This window comes from Chlamydotis macqueenii, chromosome 22 (assembly GCF_036417535.1).
Source record: "Chlamydotis macqueenii isolate bChlMac1 chromosome 22, bChlMac1.mat, whole genome shotgun sequence".
NCBI classification, from domain to species: domain Eukaryota; kingdom Metazoa; phylum Chordata; class Aves; order Otidiformes; family Otididae; genus Chlamydotis; species Chlamydotis macqueenii.
In genome coordinates, this window is record NC_141577.1 from 4,599,575 (window position 1) to 4,622,240 (window position 22,666).

The 22,666-nt window shown below is 48.3% G+C and overlaps 1 protein-coding gene across 1 annotated transcript in view; it reads right to left on the reverse strand.

Annotated features, from left to right (window-relative positions):
- Nucleotides 1-865: 865 nt before the first annotated feature.
- The window catches only part of ARID1A (AT-rich interaction domain 1A), a 60,600-nt gene continuing 38,799 nt past the window's right edge, over nucleotides 866-22,666 (reverse strand). The window contains exons 5-20 of the mRNA XM_086765318.1: nucleotides 20,013-20,253; nucleotides 19,564-19,653; nucleotides 18,662-18,829; nucleotides 17,737-18,052; nucleotides 16,307-16,452; nucleotides 16,111-16,220; nucleotides 13,441-13,650; nucleotides 12,702-12,909; nucleotides 8,747-8,879; nucleotides 8,216-8,388; nucleotides 7,889-8,039; nucleotides 7,596-7,730; nucleotides 7,389-7,485; nucleotides 5,057-5,930; nucleotides 4,625-4,755; nucleotides 866-3,829 (exon numbers count right to left, since the gene is read on the reverse strand). Of these exons, the coding sequence (XP_086621444.1) occupies nucleotides 2,105-3,829; nucleotides 4,625-4,755; nucleotides 5,057-5,930; nucleotides 7,389-7,485; nucleotides 7,596-7,730; nucleotides 7,889-8,039; nucleotides 8,216-8,388; nucleotides 8,747-8,879; nucleotides 12,702-12,909; nucleotides 13,441-13,650; nucleotides 16,111-16,220; nucleotides 16,307-16,452; nucleotides 17,737-18,052; nucleotides 18,662-18,829; nucleotides 19,564-19,653; nucleotides 20,013-20,253 (4,908 nt within the window). The 3' untranslated portion in view covers nucleotides 866-2,104. The remainder of the gene's footprint in view (nucleotides 3,830-4,624; nucleotides 4,756-5,056; nucleotides 5,931-7,388; nucleotides 7,486-7,595; nucleotides 7,731-7,888; nucleotides 8,040-8,215; nucleotides 8,389-8,746; nucleotides 8,880-12,701; nucleotides 12,910-13,440; nucleotides 13,651-16,110; nucleotides 16,221-16,306; nucleotides 16,453-17,736; nucleotides 18,053-18,661; nucleotides 18,830-19,563; nucleotides 19,654-20,012; nucleotides 20,254-22,666) is intronic.

Genomic DNA, 22,666 nt, shown 5'->3' on the forward strand with positions numbered 1-22,666 from the left:
AGGACTCTCCCTCTGCCAGGCAAAGAAGCTCCGCGGTTCCTGCTGATAAACCAACTTTTTCAGAGAAGAGTCAGTCCAACTCCGGCACCGTTACTTCCAGGAATCTGAAGTTTAAGGAACACAGCTAAGGGAGGGCTCTGAGAACTGAGAGCTTCCCAGGAGAGGACTAGCAGGACAAAAGGAGGCGAATACAAATACATTTGCCTTTAAAACAGCATCTCCTTTAACCAGCTCTTTTGCTTACACGAGCTCAGTGCAGCTCTAGCTAGCCTGCTTCTAGCATCACCTGAGGGTAAAGCTTCAGGCTAAATAAAACGCCCGTTTACTAACCCATGAAAACGCACCGATTTTCGCACGAAGAGCCGGAGCTTTGGCCACTTGCCGAAGGGCCACAGAGCTCTAGCCGCTGGAAAACCCCGTCCTCTGAAGGAACTCGGAGTCCACACCACGGTTCCAAGAAAATGTGAAAAATGCGAGGGGAATGAAAAGTTTCCATCTTACACAGCTGAAAGGGAACCGCCTTCCTTCCGAGGAACAGCCTTTTCTCCCCGTGAACCGAGCGTCTCTCTGCCGCAGCTTCGCCTCCCGCTGCAGATCCGCTCCTACCTGAGCCTCGGCAGCGCAAAGCCAAAACTACGTCGCTGCAGCAAGCTGAAGAGAGAAAGCGAAGCCAAACCGAACGGCATTCGGGTCTCCAGAGCGAGACAGGGCTTCCTCATCGCCGGGCGCTGCCGTAACGTGCAGAACCCCTGAGGTCTCTGCTGCCTGGTGAGAAGGAGCTGACCTGCAACCTCACGCCTACAAGAGCTGGCAGCACTGGAGTTACCTCCTCGTTCTGCTAAGAAAAAAAACCCTTACAAACATCTTACCAAGATTTAATGTACATTTATTCTTAACACGTGGAACATATAGTATAAAGATTTCATACTGAATAAATGATATTCATTAAGCCAAAAAAGGAAAAAAGGGAGGAATTTACATCAAGTTTTTAGCTACATCGTCTGAAATACAAATATGCAGAATTCATCACTGAAAAATCTCAATTGTGTTTCTTCATCAGGAACTTCAACTGAACCTAGAACTTTTTCACACCTCGATTAGAAAGAAAACAAAAACAGGAAAAATAAACTATAAGTTGATTGGCTGCTGAGACAGCAATGACTTTATACACAGAGACCTGTACAGCATCCTCCAGGGAGGGATGTCTGGCAAGAGATTAAATAATTGTGTCTCGCTTTTGCAGGTCATCAACTCGTTAACTCGTCATACTATAAAGGGGGAAGGAGAGGGGGACAAAACTGCAAGGAATCTCAGGGTATGTGCAATGTACAACGTCATATATATATACACACGTGGCAGCGGTCGGGCTGCAGCTAAAGGTTAAAACCAGTTCTAAGAGGTGATCTCAGGGTTATTCATACAATCAAGGAGGAAGAGAGAAAGAGGTCAGGGTGTTGTAGGTTCACACATGATACTTTGGGGGAAAAGCCTTTTTTTTTTTCTCCTCAACATTAACTAAAAACATTTTTAAAAACTACAGCTTGCTGCTGATCCAGCGTTTTTTTTCTTTTTTTTTTTTTCCATGTGAGACATTATTACAGTATGTTTACAGTTTCAGGTGTACAGTACATGAATTTCTACACGCTACTGCACAGGCCTCCCTCGGACAAGGTCTGTTCACAACTGGTAACTTCTTGGTTCCTGCAAGATTGTGAATGTACAACGATAAACCACACAGAGTTCAGCAGTCACGTTTGTCCTTCAGAGTTTACCATTAAAAACAGTTATGAAAGTGGTGCCTGTCAATGTGATAACACGGCAAGTCGCTTCCCCAAACTCACTGTAAACGACAGTAACTTTGGTTAAAATAAAAAAAAGTCTTCTATGTAGACAGAACTTTGTCTCCTTTAATAAGGGATTCAGGACAAATCTGAAGGGCAGGGGAAGGGGAGAGGGAACGGGGACATCTTTCCCCAAGGGAGAAGCAGGACAGCGCAGGGCAGACAGTGGATTCTGAGGTGGTTTTGCATAAATAAAGGGCAACAGTCAGTTTCTACGTTCTCCACTCACGCACACGCACACAGGGTCTCGGATCCCACAGCTGTCATGACTGGCCAATTAAAAACAGTACATCACAAATAACTTGTGAAACCAAAGAGTTCATCAAAGGCGACACGGAGATGTCCAACAGCCGCGACTCGTATAACGTGAACTCCGAGTGGTTCTCGTCCACCTTGGCCAGGGCGAGCAGCGCCCGAGCAGCTCGGCGCATCATGTCCACGCTCGTCGACTCGAAGGGCGGGTTCTGCATGTGCATCAAGCCGGCCTGGCTCTGCTGGAACTGCGTGGCGGCCAGGCTGTCCTCCAAGAAGCCCAGCAAATTGCCAATGCTGCCCTTCTGCACAGCAATGGCTCTCGCTGCCAGGCTGTCCCCCTGTGCCAAGTTGGCCAGTAGTACCACAGCCATCTCTCGACACACCGGGTTCTTTCTGTCACTGAGGAACCGCACCATGGTGCTGTACAGCTTCTCCAAGCGACTGAAGGGGGGAGTTGCAAGAATCAAATCCACATTGTTGTCCTGGATGCTGAGTTTGCTGAGTGTTTCTAAAACCAGTCTCTGAGGGGAGAGGACCGCGTTGGGCCCCAGCGTTGGAAAGGGATCCTGGGCCTCTGCTGATGGACACACCGCCCAGTGGAGGAGCCCATCCAGGATAGGCAAACAGATGCTTTCCGGGTAAGGGGAGAGGTCCAGCTGCCCAGAAATGTTGGCCAACGTGACCAGTGTATTTTCACGCAGCATCTCCAAGCAGTCCCACCACCACTCCATCTTGTTGCAGCTCACCCCTTGGTCCTGCTCCTCCTCTTTCTCGTAGGTCAGGGGTGCCTGTTTGCGTTCTGGATGCTTGTGGTGTAAGAGAATTAGTTTCCCTAGAATCAGCAGCAGCCCGGGATGTTTGGACATCTCAAAGTCATTGCCCGGCACAAACGATAAACTCCTGATGATGTTAGAGACACAGATGCAGCGCTTCGCCAGAGAGTCCTGCCAGTCTAGGAGGGTGCAGAGGGGCGTCTCGTCTTTACTGTGAGGTTCGTCCTCCAGAATTTTTATATTTCTGTGGCTCTGAGCTGGACTAATGCCAAAGGGAAACTTGCTGCCTTCCTTTGCCATTTCCAAAGGTTTGACCTCTTCCTCCTCCCCTGCCAGGGAGCCCGGACGTGCCGAAAGCATGTCGTCCATGGTGGCAGTTATCCTCTTCTCCGAGGAGCTGTCGGACGGAGGGGTCTCTCCTTCCCTAGTGCTCGGATTGCTCTCGGCTGCTGAACGTTTCCTCAAGACAGAGTTGCAGGAAGCTCGTTTATGAGTCAAAGGCAGCTCCGTCTTGCTCTCAAAGTGGGTCTGAATGTGCTCGGTGGTATCTCCGCCGCCAATCCGCCAGTGCAGCAGCCCGCTTTCGAACTCCTGCACTCGCCCCAGCTTGTCAGAATAATCTACCACAAACGGATCATTTTTCTGCACGACCTTGACTGGAAGCTTGTCAAATTTACTAACTAGTTTTTCTTCGCTGCTCTCTAGAGGTGCTTTGTCCTTGCTTGAAAACGCAGCCTCCTCCTCTTCCTCATCATCTTCTTCCTCCTCACAGTTCAGGCTCCGTGGTTCATCATCCTCCTCTCCTTCTTCAGGAGAGGAAGCTGAAGATTTACAGAACCTTTCAGGATCTAATAGTGTTCTTTGCCCTGGGTCTCCCACCTCGTATTCCTTCAGGATTCCAAAGATTTCGATCAGGCAGCGCCGGAAATACTCCACCAAGAGTTCCAGCAAGCCTGGCAGCTACGAGGGGAGAGAAAAACAGGAGGGGAAGGAAGGAAGGGAACAGTGATCAGAAAACAACTTAGGCCAACACGAGCAACTGGGAAAGCAGCGCATAAAGGGCTAAGAATTTCAGCAGTGCTCTTAATTAACGGGTTCTCTTCGTGCCGGCAATAAACGGCAAAAGAGCTTTCTGTTCTCTGAGAACAGGAACAAAGGCCAAAGCAGATACTGAGTGTCAGTATCCAAGCTGCTCCTGCTCCACACACATACCTGTGCAAACACCCTTGTGCTCTTGGTTGTATCTCCCCTCTGGTTAAAACACAGGGAGCGGAAGGGCAGCGCTAAACAAAACAGCTTTTACAGCATTGCCGAGCCGTTTTTACAACGGCCACGGAGGCACGTGGCAACTATGGGAGGAAGGCTGGCCCTCCAGATTGGCACCCCCGCCTCACCGCGCACTCTCCCGAAGCAAGACAGAGCCAGAGGTGAACGAACGCCACCAACGCCCGAAAACACAAGCAGCCTCTAGCACCCTTGCAAAGTCCCTTACAGCCTCCCCACCGTTATTCACGTCTGTTCCAGAGGCAACCAGAGAACACGCTTGCACACCAACACACGTGTAAATTACGCGGGCCAGCGAGTAACCAGCGCACGGTGACCCGGATCTCATGCTCTATTCCGACCCGGCGTGCTCCACAGGTACCCGGGAGCCTGGCCCCGCAAGGGCAGGAGCTGCTTGCTGCTATCTCGCTGACAGAAAACCCTACAAAATTAGCACTTCAAAGACCTGCATCAGAGAGCATCTGCACCCACCTGGCTGAGGTTGAAGGTCATTATGCTGTTGTCATCATAGAGCAGGATGTTTATGGTATCTAAGGCCCACGTACTTTCAGCTAGCAGCCCGGACTTCAGAGACATCATCACTCTCCAGGCTTCAGGAGTTCCTGTAACATAAACACATGATAATTCCAGCTCCTGGAGTTTAAAAACAAAAAGGAGATACTCGACACTGCTTTTTGGACCCATGAAGCGCAAAGCCTGTTTAAGACGATGCACAGACCGAATGTACCAGCAATCTCTCTGCAGACAATGCCAAAATGATGTCTGAAAATACAACCACCCTGCAAAAATGTGATTCTTTCAAAGCCAGCAGAGCCCTTCCGCTCGGCAGTACTGTACCAAAGGGTAACGGCAGCACCCATCCCCTCGACAGGCACAAGGAGAAAAGCAGGAGTTTCCTCTTACCAATATCTTTTGCTGTCAGCCGTCTCCTCTGCTTCAACACAGGTTGCGTAGCTTCTACCGATCCCGGAGGGAAGGTGATGTCCCGTCGGATCATGGGAGGCTGGACAGCTGCTGGTGTTATGTGCGAGGCAGGGACGGGCGGTCCTGCCTTCTGCATTTTCATCCCCGAGTGCAGGAACGGAGATTTACTAGGAGAAGTGCGATTCTCCAGAGGTCTGGGCAGAGGTGCTGGGCTGGATACCTGAGGAATGTGATTCTGCATGCTAGGGGGGGTCTGGTAGTTAGACTGGGGGGGCCTAGTCATCGGGGGCACGGGGGCAGAGGGACCATAAGGAGGCTGCCGGTTCCCGTGGGAAGGCCATGGTCCCTCATGGTTGACCCTCTGGTCTGAATGCAGAATTTCATCTGTTCGAGTCACTCCGTGATAAGCAGGGCCCTGGGGCGCAGAGCCAGCGCTCTGCCGATTGGGATAGCTGTACCCGATTTCGTTGCGCCCTTGCCACATGGCGCCTTGCTGCGGGCCCTCTGGAGTAGGCTGTATGGGCCCACCCATCATCTGAGGAGGCATGTTCTGCTGAGCGTTGGTGCCCGGGGGAGCCGAGACCCTGTCTCTGCCAAATTGGAACGGGAACTGGTTCTGCGGCCCTCCGGCAGATCGGCGGTCAGCAGCAGGGTAAGTACTCCCATACTGGTTATACAGGTCCTGCTGTGGAGACGGCTGCGCGGTTTGCTGCTGGCTGGGTTGCTGGGTCTGTGCTGGAGGCAGCTGCTGCTGCGTCTGCCCTTGCCCGGCGCTGTACGGGACGTTGTACATCTCCCCTTCGTGTCGCTTAGCGGGTGGGCCGTAGCTGCCGTCCATCGGTCGCTTGTAATTCTGCGGGGAACACGAAGGCATCGACAATGTGAGATTATCTGTTTAGAAACAAGCAACCCAAACCTCAGCGGGGAGAGCTGCTCGGAGCCAGAGGAGTTGCCTCACGGCACGGCCTGCTAAGAGGACAAGACTTGTCTCGTCGTTAGCCATATCCATCGTGAAGTTGGATCAGTCTCTCAGTTTCTCAAGCCAAGACCAATTCCTTGCGGCTGGCCGGGTGGTTTCCTTGTGGATTCTACAAGGATGCCTTGGGGGCAGAAGTCTGCCCACAGAAAGGACTTTGCTGTAGAAAAGACTCAGCCCTACTACATTCACCACAAACCAAACTGTGCACAGGTACTTGTTTCCTTTCACACCCAGGAATTTCATCAGACCCTATTTCTCTTGTATTTCCCAGAAAACAAAGGTTTCTACGGAAGCATTAAACAAGATGCGTTAAAAACTGTTGTATTTCCTGCTCCTTCCTTTCCTGTAGATATCAAAGCATGTCACTGAAGGGAGCAGGAACGATTCTCCTCCCTCCTTCTTCTAAGTGCAAATGGAGAAAACAGTCAATTGCCAAGACAAAATTAAAATCCAGGACCGCTCTTGCCTCCGAGGGTCTACGCTCTAGCTGCTACACAGTCTACTCAGAAGCTCCACACTCGTGACTGGCTTCAGATGGAGCTCTAGGGCTTCAAAGATGACAAGCACCAGAGTAACCTGAACTCTTGGCTCAGAGCCCCGTGGCTCTGGTTGCAGAGCCAAACTGCAGAGCAGTTGGAATTATTCTTAGCACAGCTCAGCGAGTGCCCTCTCTATACTCTCCTAAACCAGAGGACTCAAAATTATCCGGAAAACATTATGGGTCTTGGCACTGATACAAAAAGCAAGTCATATTTAAGGATTACAGAAAGAGATATATGTTCATTCAAACTCTGGCCTGAAACAAACCCGACGTTTTTGAGAACAACAAGGAGGCAGCAGTGGGGCAGTGGAGGCAGATCTTTGCCTGCTCAGTAAGGCAAAGACAAAAAACCCCTGTGTTGGGCAGAATGATCCACCTGAAACAGCTCCCCAGAACCATCAAGGACTTACTCCAAACAAACTCATCTGATCACTTGGACCAAGAGTGTTACGGAAACACGATGGGATTCAGAAAGTTCCAGAGGGGCAGAGAAGCCCAGTAAAGCTTCCTGACCTCCTGCTGCCTGACCAGAGCACGCATGTCTGCAAACTACACAACCTCCGTACTCAGAGCATTGTTTTGCTAATACAACACTGGAAACCAATTAAAACTTATTTAAACTACCTGGAAACGGGGGGAAAAAAGGTCTCCTGTACAAGATACTTAATTCTACACATCCATAAAGCAAACACACAGCCCAAAGAGTTTCCATCCTCCCGTTTTCACAAACTTTACAGATAAAACTCTTCTGTCTCTCAGTCGTACCAATCAGCAGCTTTCTCATCATTTACCTGCTGTTGCTGTTGGTACATGGTAGTTTGCTGGCTAGGGAAGGGGCTGCCCGAGGATGTGCCTTGAGTGGAGAATTGATTGCCATAGGAATCATGTCTGGAGAAGAAACAGATGCATTACTTGTCTGATCAGATGCAAGCTTCCCTTTCCCAGTCTCAGAGCTCTCTAACTGGGAAGAGCTGTTCGCGGCAACGCCCCGCACAGACCTTTGCTGCTGCTGCTGCTGCTGCTGCGGGTAGCGGCTGGGAGAGTACATCCCCGATTCAGGGGTGGAAGGCATGATGTTTGGCTGCGGAGTTCCGGTTGTTAAGTTGCCCTCAGGTCCCATGCCGGGCTCCGTCCTACAGGGAAGCAAACAGAAGAACCCCACACACCCACTTCAATTCCCTCTTGCTCTTCCAATGGAAAGAGATGATCAGAAAAGTCACCAGAGTGAAGAGAAAGCAATCATTTAACATGAGGCAAGTAAACCAGGATCTCACCAGGTGGAAGCACCCACCTCACTCTGTCGTAAGGACCTCCGTAGGAATAGTGTTGCCGCTGTCCCATGGCCATGTTACCCATCCCTGGGCCTGCAGCACGGTTGTAAGGGTCACCCATACCACTGTTGGGGCCCTGCCCTGAGGACATGAAGGGATCGCTTCCTGGAGCTGAAATATTGAAAGGACCAATAAACACCTCTACCTCTGCATCAGGCAGATACGTCCTGTCTGCTGGGGAAGAAGAGCAAGCAGAAGGTCTCCTACAGCACATTTCAGCTTACAGCCAGATACAGGGATTAGCACTCAAGGAAAAAACGGAAAGGAGCACACAAGAACCTGCTCACCTTTCCTCATACTGCTGTAAGGATCTTTATTTGGCTCATAAGACATGCGACCCATCATGTCAGAGGTATTCATGCTGGGCTGGTACCCTGGATTTGGAGTCATGGAGTTCCGCTTCTGGAACGTAGGATCACTACCATCTGCAAAGGCATCCTGAAGGCCCACTGAGTTACTCCTGATTGAAAAAAAAAACAAACAAAATCCACAGACACAGCATTATCAACAATGCTCCTCGGGATACTTTTCCCGACGTGTTCCCTCTCAGGTGCTGCTATCCCCTACAAGGACCACAGTCATGCTCCTTCAGCAGAGGCAGGAAGAGCTGCGCTTCTGTAACACTGTCCTCAAGTGCAATCCCAAAAGCAATGATTATTCATACACCGATGCAGAGCCAACAGTGTTGCTGTGAGCCATCAACAAAGGAGCAAAGCCATGGAGCCCCATCAAAAGAGCCACGTGGGGCAGCGACCCAGAAGGAACCTCACAGTCACACGGCGTCCAGCACGGTGGAAGACGGTGCAACGGTCTCATACCTGATGCCTGGCAAAGGAGGCATCTGACTGTGTGGCGTAGACGCCGGAGTTGGTGGCTTCAGGTCTCCTCCTTCCGCCATGGAGCTGCTGGTGGACTGAGGCGTCTGAGGACCCTGCATTGAGCCTGAACCCGCTGCAAGAACAGAAACGTGGTGTGAGCAGCTTTGCGCCCTCCAGATGCAACCCAGAACCTCCCACATCAGCCTCAAGAACAGAGAGCAAAGAGTCCTCCAAGAAAGAGATGGAACATGGCCAAAAAGCTACAAGGCGCTCAACACTGCAGGGACATACTGGGCCAGGCTTCCCAGAAGAACCATGAACAGTAATGGAAAGCTGAGAAGACACGTTCGTTCTCATCACACCTTCACTCTTAACCACATTCCCTTTTACATGCTGCACCGGCACTGCGGCACTGCGCTGTGTTGCCCAGGCTATTTAGCTTCAGAGGCAGATGCTCCACAGTGCACCATGCAGCGCAGAACACGGTGCTTCTTGCCAAGTGACAACCGCTGACCCATCATCCCCTTCACATTCTCTTTCCACCCAGAACGAAGACGGGTTCAAGTCCTCCCCTGGAAGTCTCACAATCTTTCTAGTGGTGGAAACTCCAGGGTGTCAGAAGTCACCAAGTAACTCTGAACAAGGCTCCTCTGTCTGCTCTGCCCTTCGAGAGGGTTTAATTCACACAGGTTAATTCACGCACCACTCCCAAGGATTCCTGGAACAGGGAATGCCAGAGATGCTGGATCTTTCACTGAACAACAAAACTCGTCCAGCAAGTTCCCTGGCTCTGTACGGGTCACTTTACGCTACAGTAAGCTTTCATCAGAAATCCCAGCCTGACATGTGTAATCCAGCTGCGCCAGGAGCTCTAGGAGCTCCCCTCTGCCCCTGGATCACGGTGACAGTGTCAGCTCTCAGGTTCATACGCTCCTCGCAGCTGGCAAGAGCTGAACTCTTAATTAATGTTTCCATTAGTTACCATCCCCAGCACCCGATATCCCTCAGCTTCAGCCCTGCTGGTTGATGAGTCATTTCAGCTATTCATTAAAATCCTCTGAGGTCACGTCCAGGGCATGTTTGTTTACACCCCACCTTCCTGGCACCCTGTCCTCTTCTCCACAACTCCCTCCCAGCCCGGGGAGGTCTCAGGAGAAGGAAGGGCAGAGGCAAGCTCAGCAGGGAGTTTCATTCACGGGCCCTCCCCGCCGTTCTCCTTCCCTCAGCAGCAGCGGTTCAGCTCCACTCACTTCCCCCAGGAATTCGCCGCCCGTCTGGGTTTGTAATGCTGGCATCGGCAGGAAGAGGCCTCGAGACATTCCCTGCGTCGCTGCCATTTGGTGTTTGTCCCCACCCCCTGCCATCCCTCCCACTCACAAATCTACACACAGTTGGAGCCAGGCCAGTTCCACGCTCTGGGAATTAAAACCCAACGGCAGACTGATCACGCCTCCCCAGGGACACGCTGCAGTTTGTGAGCAGGAACCCAAAAAGGTTTGCAGGATACCCACACCGAGTGCCCACGAAACAGTACCCAGGTCACTCCAGCCACGGCTTTTCTGTAAACACCTTTGGTTTTTTGAGGGTGATGAAAGCACACTGCATGGAAAACAGCTCCACCACCAAGGGCTCTACCTAGGTGATGGTCCTGAAGACGCTCTGCAGCCTCCAAAAGTAGTTAATGGAGAATCATACAGTGCAACCCTCATCGTTCACAAAGTCATGCAGAAGTCCATTTGACAGAACAGGCTGAAATGACGTGTAAGCCAACGCCAACAAGTTATGAAGTCCGCAAGGAGAGCAAAGCACATGTGTGTGGGACGAGAGCCCTTCAACCAAATGACGGGACTTCAAAACGCCCCACTGTTGTCCGCTTGGCTTTCAAACAGGGAAGTTATTCCCCAGTAAGGGTGATTCACTGGGAGACAGGCCTCTGTGTGCGCAACTCTGGTAGATGTTGCTTCAGCAAGGCCTCAGGAAGCCCCTGAAGAGTAGTGCCCACTGGGACTCAGTGCTCCTCTAAGGTCTTGAGTCTGGACCTGAGGTGGAGAAAACAATCTGTGCTCTGTCCTACACCCCCAGTCTCCGCCGATCCAGGGGAGCAAGGGAGAGGAGGAAAAGGAAGTGGAAGAAGAGCATGAAGATGCTGAGTGCCACAGCTTAGAGGATCAGAGCTTCAGTGCCACCTCTGCATACTCCTAGTTGCAGCAGCCTGAAGTAAGACAAGGGGAGAGAACAGGTTCAGTAGGAAATCCCGCACAGGCTTCTCCTAGGAGGAGTCAAACCTGCGGATAAGTCAACAGAGCTGCACAAACGTGCAGAGTTTGGGATAGCAGCCCTGCAACTCCCTACTGCTGATGTGCTGAACGAAGAGCCCACCTGCAGCACAGCCCAGAGGGCTGACTCACCACCTTCGCATACCACCAGATCAGCTCAACAAAACCAGAACTGATGCACCACCTACTCCATTCTGACACGCACCCAGTTTTAAGCGGCTTCCTCAAAGTCTCAGCCCTCTCCAAACAAACTCCAAAAGCTCTTAACATCTTTGTTCCACTGCCTCGTATCTTGGTGGGGGAGCGAGAAAGAGGTTTTGGAAAGAAAGTGCGAATGGATTTGTGGTCTGGTTTAAGCAGAACTCAGACATTACTGTAGCCAGAAGTTTAGTCTAATCACACAAAAGTTGCTTTATCTTGCAGAATACACCAAGGCTGAAGCTCCACTGGGACAGGTTTTCTGAATACTGAAGAGACAAGATGTAGTTCTTTAATAAAACAACGCTCTGTAACCGAGAGGACAGATAAATGTAGTAGCCAATAGAATATTCGGACAAGCACACTGTCGATCGAGAGCTTAGCAAGGCTGAAACACAACTGCAGTACAATCAAAAAAAGGGTTCATTATTCCACTCCTCGGGTGCCAGACAAAGATGATGCCAGGTTTCAGAATCAAAAAACGGATTTTTTTTTTTTTGCAAACATTACAGGAACTCCAAAAGCAGACAAAGTTTTTTATTTCACCTACATGAACAGGCTGCTGACCAGAAAAAGCATCTGCAGGTTTTATTTATAAGACAAACTGGAAAACTGAAGTTTAAAGGTTGGCAAGTTCAGCAGCAATTCAAGCAACGAACTCAATGCAAATGAGACAGAAACGACCAGACTTTCCGAAGGCTCAAGAGTACAGCATGCACTGCTAGCCTGGATGGTTTCTCCTTTTTTTTTTTTTTTTCCCCTGAATTGAACACTACGCTTAAATATTCAGAAACTGGAGCACCCCATCAAATTTGCGACAACAGCAGAAGTTCATTTTAAAGGGCCTGAATTCTAGAGCGTCCAGCTTGCGAAAAGCTTATGAAGCTCTCTGGGCACAAAGCCTCCGAAAGCCCTCGCTGTATTCTACTGAAGGCAGAAAGAAGTAATTCACGAAGAAGATGAGCGCACGCCCATGTCAAGCATTTACTCCCAGAAGGTAGCACGGGCAGAGTCAAAATAAGCACAGCTTTTTTAGCACGTTCCCAAAGCTCCGCAGTAGCAAGGGCTGCTGTTAGAGTACGCGGAGATCACCTTGAAGGGATAACTCCGGACTTCTCCATCCACCAGATCCTCCTACGGTAGCGACGCACTGGTAAGCACAGAGGTGTGTGTATGTATGTATTTTTATGTTTTCCCTTTTCTTAAACTTAGCACAGAGGTGGGACACACAAAAACTGAACTTGTGAACTATCAAGACTCTTTTGACGCAAAAGTCTTGACTTTTTTCCAGTATCACTCACTCCCACATTACAAAAGCGTTTAATCTACACAACCAGAGAACATCTGATTAGAAACGGACGCGACAGCTTTGTGAAGTTCGGAATTGGTCTGGCCCACAGCATGCAGAGTTGGGTGCACAGTGCCAGAGACCCTCTGGTTCAAACATTCATTGCACCCCTTAAAGCAGTGTCTAAACTCACCTGGAGATGGAGGCTGTATCTTAGTCTGAGACTTCTTTGAATCGGCAGCTGCAAAGATATCTGGAGGGGGGTCTTCACCTCGCTCAATCTTGCACTCAAAGGCATAGAGACACTGGATGTACTGCTTCTTCAAAGAACTAGCTGCACTGCTGGACGTGCCCACATTGAGATTTGTGGCTAACTCACGCCATTTCTTGTTTTTGTTGACCTGCACAACCAAACAAGAGGCTCTAAACTCAAAATCCCAGCTCCTTCTCCTCCAATCAATTTTCTGGAAAGAAATCGTTTGCTAAAACAAACGATGCGGTACGGGCTAAGCAGAGCAGATACAGTTGTGTTCAAAACCAAGAACTAGTAAATGCTCTTCCTCACCTACAGAAAACTTTTCAAACAGGGACAGATTGCAAATCAAATTAGCCATGAGGTCAGTCGGCAGGCAGATGCAAAGACAAAGACAGTGTCACCAATCTTTGCACTGAACAAAGCGGGGAGAAAAAGCACTTACACTGAATCTCACCACAGACTGTTCTCAACCGGACAACAGGAGAGCAGACATTTGACTCACTTAAAGGACGCGTTATTTTAAAAAAATAAAAGAAACAGCTAAATGGGAAGTCACGGCTTACATTTAGTTACAAATCTAACTTTAAATTGTGTTGCCCATTGGCTTGTGCCTGCCAGACAGCGCGCAGCTCTGCACACAAAAACCCAGGCACCGCACTGGCTGCTGGACGCTCACCTGAGTCAATCCTCCGATCTCCTTCACAGAGACGTAGAGCCGGTAAAGGTCCAAGGGTTTCCTGCCTACCGCTGGGAGATTCGTCATGCCCATGGACTTCTCTTCAGTAAAGGCCAGGTAACGATCTACCCAGATCTTCCTCTCGGGCTCACCACCCAGCTCATAGAGTTTGGTGATCTTCTCATTGGTTGTAGTAGAGGAACTGGACTTCTAGGAGAAGGAAAGAAATATCAGGACTGAGCAGCACAAAAGCAGCCAGTTCTTCACATCTGAGACGGTTTCAAAAAAGCAGTCCGGTAGGAGTTCAAAGCTCTGCTCTGTTATATTGAGAGCAGCTTTATATTAGACCTACGCTTGTCTCAGATCAACGTCAGGCAAGTATTATTCGACAAAGGTATCACAAAACTGGCCGCTACTGGGGGAATTCAGAGAATATGTACTTTTAAAAAGCAAAAGCTTTCAGGAATGCTACAGAACCTCAAGGAGACTTTGCAGAGAGCCATCTCTGAGACATCCTTTGTGGGCTCATTTGCTAAACACATGAGAAAACATCTAATTCAACTGCAAATGAGATTCCTCACGGCTAGTGTGCTCTGCCAGGGTGAACGCTGCCCACCGGTTCGTCTCTTACCCAAGTGACAGATGCCAGGTTAAACTGACACTAAACACTGCAAAGGAGTAAAAATAAACATGCCTCAAAGAAAAATACAGGTTAGAGGCACATGTTTGATGAATATATGCGAGGGGAACCCCACAAAGACCATCTCTCTTCCCTTGCCTATTCACTGACACACGTGCAGAAATCTCCTGCTGCCCAGATACGACCCAAGCTCCCACACTGGTTTGCTGGCATAGCAGGATGCGGGAAGACTGATACAGAAAAGCATCACAGGAACTTGTAATGCAAGCTCACAGTTACGAAGTATGAGTATGGCACACTTGTTCCTACACATCTGAGTCACTGAACTGTCCGAGTGTCTATTTAATGGTAGAACCTGTGGTCCTGCAAGACCCCCCAAGTCTTTTGATGCAACGCATGAGCACGTTATTTTGTCTTTCACATGGATCACATACGCCTGGAGAAAGGCAAAAATGTTTTTGCCATTCCAAATGCTGACTTAAAAATGAACTTCCAAAGTAGATGTGAACTTCAAACCTGACTATGTTCTAGATTAACTCCTACAGCGAAGACTGAGCGTATTCATCAGCATATGTCATAATCCTTGAACAGCACAGACCAGGACAGAACCACCCTTATTTGTAGCTTCTGGCATCTCCTAGCCCGAGAGTGTTCGAGTCCTTGTTTGCCATAAACAGAAAGGCAGATGCCAGAACACACGAGCAGAAGTGAGAGATCTTCTGAATCTTCCTGCAGACTGCTGGTGGTACAGTTATCAAACTTGCTGAGCATTTATTTTCCTTCAAGCAGCACAAGATAAGACTACAGACTCAGAAACTGCTTTTTTGGTGGTTCTTTTGAAACTGCTAGCAGTAATGCAAAGAAAAACACTCCCTGAAGAACCTGTTTGCCTCCCTCTTCTGGCTTTAATACAGGATTAGTAAGAGGTTTGTTTGTGTAACAACTGCAACGCTTCAGTGTACCACCTCCCAGCTGAGAGGCGATAACTGACTAGCGCCAAGCCTACACCAGAAAGAAACTCAGGTTTGTTTACACTTCTTTTGGCAGTTTCACTGTGGCAGGTGATAATTCCCAATACTAAATTGTTTTGCAATTGAAATTGATTACTCCCAAAGGACTGGGAAATACTCCCCTTCATTTCTGAACAGTTTCTAAATCCCAGAAGTAAAATCCTAAATTGTTTGAGTTTTCCTGATAAATCCTGAAGAACCTCTTGGAAGCACGGGCACAGTTCAAGCACAGCCAGAGCTGAACACTTCAAGAGTAATTCACGTTGAATCTTCTTATGCTGCGCACTTCAACAACGTGGTCTTTACCTTTACACTTCTGATTGCAGCAACACTCTAATTAGCTGTTCATAGGATGTGGGGATGTGGATAAAGCTGACCCAAAAGGTGCATCTGGTTCAGGTACCCTCTTCCCAGTTAATAAAGGCAAGACTAGCCCACAATTGAAAGGAGAACACAGAAATAAGCTGTGCCAGCCATCTGTTAGAAATGCTAGACACAGGCTTGAACTCGTGAGACATAAACAGGGGAGGACGTGAATTCTGACAGAAAAGTCCCTTTCCTGGCCTTACGGAGGGCTAGCGGGTGTCTGTAGGGGCTGGCAGTCTCACTCAGACTCCTCAGGAGTACCATTGTTAACATACCTGGGTATTTAGTGGCTTACTGAAAATACAGCCAGAGCCTACTCAAAAACACAGGTACATAAATGTTTCGAGACACTTATTTCTTTAATTACGCTCCAAAACATAACACATCCCAAAAGAGGATATCCCACTCGCTCGCCATGCTCTGGAGGTAGAACCACGGCACCAAGCAGTGGTCAGATCACACACCACAAGGGCAGCCATGCTAATGAGAAGGCTGTTCGGGGTAAGGAGGACGAATGAAATTAGGTTTCTCTCAGGAACCACACTCCCTACTAGACAGATGCACTGTTCAAGCCAAGTTAACATGGAATGGATTTATGTCCCTGGATGCTGAGGAGGATGGGAGTAATTAAAAACAAAAATTAAAACATTTTACCTTTGACTTGGATTCTGCTTTTGGCGTCCCATCTGCCTTATTGTTCATTTTAGTTGCAGGTGTTAATTTGACATCCCCAAGCCCCATCATTTCAGGGCTCGCTGCCATCCCTAGGAAGTTAAAAGAATCTTTAATGCTGGTTTTCGACCCAGGACGAGGAAATTAATGAAATACCTAACCACCAGCATTGGTTTACCTGCAGAGTTGTTAGCCATATTCCCACCCATCGGGTAGGGCGGGCCCTGGGGGTTTATCATGCCAGCCATGCTATTAATTCCCTGTCCGTACGGAGGTCCAGTGCCCATCATTCCCCCTTGGTTCATGTTGGGATAACCAGGAGGCCTAGAGAAGGCAAGGAAGAAACAGAAGCTTACTCCAAATACTAAGCATTAAGATCTTGTCTTCTAAGGAAGCAGGTTTGCTAAAAGAAACCTTCTACACAGGAAACGGAGAAGTGACTTTCTCCAGCTCACTCTTCCAGCAGAAGACCAAGATCAGGTGCTCTTTTAAAGCTTAGCTACTCTAGGGCCTACGTCTCACTCTCAGAAGAAAAGGGGATGCAAATCTTTTTGAGATACTTCAGTTCCGAACATTTTCACCCCCTAATCTTGTTCTAGCGCATCCCCAAACCAAACTCAATTTCGGTCATTAAGTCGCCTTTACAAGGACGAACAGCTCTGCCAGTACTGCAGCCCTGTGCATTTAAGTGAGAATATATTATTGGTAGAAATGAACAGCATAGTGCTCCGGCCACATTTAATGACTTTTCCTTATTTTTTTTCCTTTTTGTCACCCGTACAAGCTGTATTATTTTACATGCATCAGAAAACCTCACACACAACTCAAAACTTGTTACTCAGAGGGACCGGCTTTGACGCCTTTATTGGCATTTGGGAAGGAGACCTCTTGGCAGTCATAGGTAATATCAGAAAGCAGACTGCAGAAGCAGCCCTTAAGTCAGGATAAAGGGCACAACGCCCAGTCAGATAACAAATATCTCCAACAGCTTTACTGGGGGAAGGCAATTTATAACCCAGTTCATGGCTCACAAGGCGTTCTGGTAGGCTGCATACACCTACTCTGAAACGTGCAGTTAAAAAAAAAAAAAAAACAAAAAAAAAAACGGAAAGAAAACCACAGAAAATAGTTGCAAAGTTCAGTGCTGAATTACAGCTCCCTTTCCCACAGCTGCTCGGGAAGGCCCTAAAAGGAAGAAGTTCAAGACACTGGACAAGTAATGCCTTGGTTCAGACAAACGCAGCCGGATGGCTCTACTAGATTTACGGGCTTTACCGCGCACGCAGCGTCTTTTAAGTCACTCGTGTTACGAAGATGACCAGAAAGCAGAAACAACTGAAGGGCTCTCAGAGGTAAATAGATTTCACCTAGAATACTAAAAATTCCCTGAGCATGTCATTAATGATGTGTTCCAACAGACTGCTTGCCCAAGCTCTATGCTCTTTGTTTTTTAATACTGATGAAAAAGCCTCCAAGAGTTGCAAGCCTTCAAGGAAGCGCACGTTCAGAATCACCCCAGTTCCGGGTGATTCCACCCACAGCTCTGTAACGCAGGTCTGACACGGGGAAGGGACTTCAACTGAGACAAGGGGAAACCTCATTCCTTACCTGTTCTGGATGGAGTTGGCAGCGGCGTGCATGGCGGCGGCAGCCACCTCCTGTGCTTTGCGATTCATGCCAGCTGGCGGGGGGCACATCCCCGTCCCCACCTGCGGCGGCATATTCGCCATGTTAGGTCCGTAGGGTCTGTTCCCCATGGCTGCGTGGCTCATCCTCCCTGGAGGAAGCCCACTGTATGGTGGCACACCAGTCTGTCCATGCATCTGGCTCCCCGCTGCCATGGGGTTCATGCTTCCTCCCATTCCTGGACTGGGGTAGTTGGCATTGGACATAGCGTTGTAGTTTGGCTGCCTGGGATAACCTCCTAAGGAGATAAAAAGAGGGGAAGACAACATCATTCAACTAGTTAGTTTATGAATCACTATAAAAATCTTCTATCAGCAAATATTTAAAGATCACTAACAGAGATGAGGGGGAGTGTTAACACCTCAACAAAAAGTCAAAGCACTTGGATATAAGCCACATAAAATGTGTTTTGACACAGCCAAGTAACAACATCGATTCAAAAGCTGCCTGAAACTCTCCCAAACCTCAACCGAGCAGAGTGAGCTAAATGGTCCAGGACAGGATGTTAAAAACTCACTTAACTCTTTTCAAAACCTGCACCAGCCAGTTTTTGTCCTCTCCAACCGGCCCTTCTTCTCTGTTACACTGGATGCACAACCTACATCTTTCTAAATGAGGAGGAATAATCCTACGTTTAGAAGTACAACCAGCCCTGAAAACAACATTTCATCAGTCTCAACGTGAACAAAGCACAGGTCCTTCCAAGCTCATCAGCAGCCAACTGTTTTGTATTACCCACACATTAAGAGGGGACAAATAAAAAGTTTATAGAAGACATTACAATAGAGAGAGGCCTTTTGTATTCGCTGAGCTCAGTTCCCACCTTGAAGAGCCGACCGTGCCTCACCTTGAGGTCCGTACTGCCCGCCCTGGGGTCCGTAGCTTCCCATGGAGTTCTGCTGGTACGGCCCCATTCCAGCGTGCATCTGTCCTCCAGAAGACTGACGGGGAGATAAGGCTGAGCCAGGCTGGGGTGAGCTGTACTGGGGTATCTGAGGATTCCTCTGCATGTACCCTGGTCACCCAGTGAGCGGAGCAGACAATTATTAGTGCAAAGTCCCCAGAGGTGCCACTGGATATACATGTTCTTAGGTAACAGCAACCCCCAGGACCCTCTAACAAAATCCCTTCAGCAGCAGCCTAGACAGATTTTACAGTGGTTGCTATTAAGGAGCCAGTGTTATCTGCTAAGATAACAGATCCAATTTCCTCTTTTAACCACAAAAACCCCAACAAGTTACTGTCACAGGAGTAGACAGTACAATTCTGCAAATCCTAGGGGCTTACGTGCTGTTGTTTTTTGTTTGCTTGTTTGTTTTCTCAAGGTGACAACTGGATACCTTCAGCCATGACAGCTGGAATTTTACGCACATTTTCCTTCCCACTAACCTTATTCTCTTGGGGGAAAAGCACCCCTCATTTGAGTGCTCATGTTGTGAGCACCCCTCATTTTGATGCTTACGGTCATGGACTTTAGACAAGCAATATTCACAAAAAAGTGTTTCAAAGGCAGAGAAAACATCTTACAAGCCGAAGTACTAGCTTAGATGGATTATTAAGAGCCCAAACAACCAGCAACAGTTGAATTTTCTGTGAGGTGCCTAAACCTCTGCAGCTTATAAACCTGGGGCAGCTTTTAAATGCTATCTCAACATAGAATGCACGCCATCAGGCCAGATAATTTTCAGTTACACATCTAGCTTTACAAACAGATCCATACAATTCCATCTTTTATCGCATGTCACATACCTCGATCTTGCGCTATGCTCGACTGGTTCATGGAAGGATGCATGATACTGTCCGACTGGCCACTGGGCGGTCGGGGCGGCATCTGATTGCCTACACCACAAAAAAGAGACTGGTTAATCACAAAAATTGCACACCACACAACCCAGGATGCAAGAGCATTAAATACCTGAACTACAAACAACTTCAGGAGAAGGGTATGTTAGCCACAGTGAAGGAAAACGAGAGCAAGATCAGTCACACAAACCCAGCAAAATGACACTGGTGGTTTACCAGCCATCCCACCCATCTTACTGCATCCTTTAAAAGTTACAGACATTTTAAAGCAAACAAATGAGATCACAGGATCTCAATAACCACATAGTACTGACACCAGTCAACTCTTCCCCACTGGCCATTTTAATTCCCTCTCAAGCCCCACCGAAAGATCAACATGTGCCAAGTAGCATTACCTGGGACTGCAGCAGGTGAAAGCGGACCAGAGCGGGACTGAGCAACACTAGCTGGAGATCCAACTGGGGATGGGGAAGGTCCTCTGATGCCTGGCAGGTGAGGAGAGGTATGTGGAGAGAAAGGAGACTGAGCTGGGTTACTCTGCTCTCCCTGACTGCTGGAAATCCCTGATGTGCTTACTCCAGGACTCAGGGCTCCTTCTGTACCCATGGGTAGATCATCTATTGAACCAGACAGGTCCTGCAATACACAGAGAAACAGATCAGGCAAAAATAGAAAGACAGGGGACTGTTCTCTCAGACACTACTAAGAAAGAGTGCATTTCTCCCTTAGGCACACTACAAACAGAAATCAATGAGTTCAGTTCACGTTATTGTCAGTAACGAAGGCTGCTGCAGGCGGAGGTAACTGCCAAATGTGTCTCAGCCTGCTGCCCGTCTCTGAACCCAAGAGTTCCCTAGCTGGTTTGCTGAGTGCTTGCTGATGGTCCAAACAACTGGCTAGTTCTCCTACTTGCTTCTTTTAATTCAGTTTAGAGGGAAGAAATTAAAGAACGCATCAACAATACACGTAAAACTGCAAATAGTGGAGACGGTCCGCGTGATCGAAGCTTGGAAGAGAAACGTGGCTCAGCCTCTGAAAGACAGAAAACTCCTGCCTCACCATAATTAATTCATAAACCTCATATAAGCTGGGGAAGTACTCACTTGAGATGGATAAAAACAAACAAAACAGAGATTTAAAAGAAAACCATAAAATACTCTTCCGAGGTCTCACTTCCCTGTCTTCAAAGATAGCAAAAAAATAGCAGATACAGGATCAGCCTCTAAAGTTTAGCTTTTCTCGAAGGCAAGGCTAGAAAATACCCTTCCTACTGCACGTATCCACCCTGAAGAATAAAAGCACTAAAAGTCTAAGAAAGTAAAAACCTCCAATTGCCACAGTAGCAACTGTGAAGTGACGGCACCAAAATTCAGCTGGCAAGGCTGAAAAACGGAGATACTTCCAGGATGATGTGCAGATCCAGCACGCGTAAGCGTCCTAGCTGTTTGATAACAGGTGCGTCAGCTGCTTGGCCTGGAGTAAATGGTAAGTAACAGTTCAAAACAGAGTAAGCAGTGGAGGATTTGAAGAGAAAGCTATTTCAGTGACTACATACATAACTGTAACTACTCCAGTGATTAGCTGAAACTCCGCCAGAGATTCAAAGGGTCACAGCAGGTGAAGAAGTGCCAGACCAGAGCTTACCAGGACTTCACCCTATCCTTTGTAAGTCCTTCAGAACAATCAACGCTGCATCAGAAGCGTCCTGGACCCAGCCCTGAAGGCATTTCAGATCAACTCCCTCAGCACAGAATTCAGCTGACCAGCACGAACAGAGCCAACCTCATTTAAAATACCACGCAGAAAGGCCGAGCCAACTGATAAATAACTTGGACGCCCTGGTCTCATTTACACTGACTGGATGATGCCTTGTTTAGCAGCAGTTCGGATAACATTTTCCCAGCTCTGCGCAGCGAGGAGGGACCTCGGACACAAGATACTGCAAACTTATCAACCTTCAGAAGCAAGCAAGAGCCCTATCACTCCGTACCACCTGCCTGCCAGGTGATGTGTGAAAAGGCTCTGACAGCACGTCCCCGTCATCTGAGCCGGAGAACAGCACATCACCACATCCTAGGAAGTGGAAATCTGGAGTTATGGAAGAATAAAAAAAATGACCCAGGAGACATCCAAGCGCCTCATCGCGCTTGTTGGATAGACAGTGACATTCAGAAGGACAAAGTTGGGCATTAGCTGCACCACATTCAGTTGTCTGCTGCAGCAGGGCAATCCTGACTATTTTAACAGTGGAATCTGATCAAAACGCTTCTAGCAAATGCTGGCGAAGGCTACATTTGAGCAGAAAATGCCAGTCACTTGGTGGGATGACTTAGTGCAGAGCGCGTCCTTCCTCCCCTTCCATTACTGCCTCTGTCTGAGAGATCATTTCCTGCACCACAGTCTCTGAGGTATATTTGCTTACTGCTGAAGTATCATCTTCCCGGGGGTGGGGGGAGCTTTGCTTTATTTCAATGAAAGCTAAAAAACTGAAGAAAAAGCCTAAAAACAGTCCCTAAAAGCTCTTGCAATTTTCACTGCCTTCCTATTGTAACATCAAAAGCATTGCTCCTTTACACAGCTACTTGTTTTTTTTCCCCGGGACAAAGCTGACAAACCCCACATTCCTACTGCGGAAACCATCTGAAGTGGGAGCAAAGAGGCAGCATTTCCAACATTTTGCATGAAAAAGCAGCAACCAACACTCCAAAATCAGGAGTCTCTCCCTGAGACCCACTGCATCTAACCTCAGCTGCCAGTCTAAGACATGTTTCTAGACTCCTTTCCAAGTCCATGAAGGGATCAGAACGTCCAGAAGCCAACTCAGTTCAACCTAAAACTGGACAGCATTAAGGTACTTTTATTCTGAATGACCAAATGCATCCAAACACTGTTTTCATCATCTCTGAAATGAAGCCAAAACCCTTTCCAGCTTTAAAATCCCCACCATGATGAGCTCATGCAGGTAGGCATTTCAGAGCGGTTAAACCTTCCGACCAGAGTGGCAGAGCCTGGAGCTGCTTAGATGAGAGATTTTTTAGGCTCAAAAGAA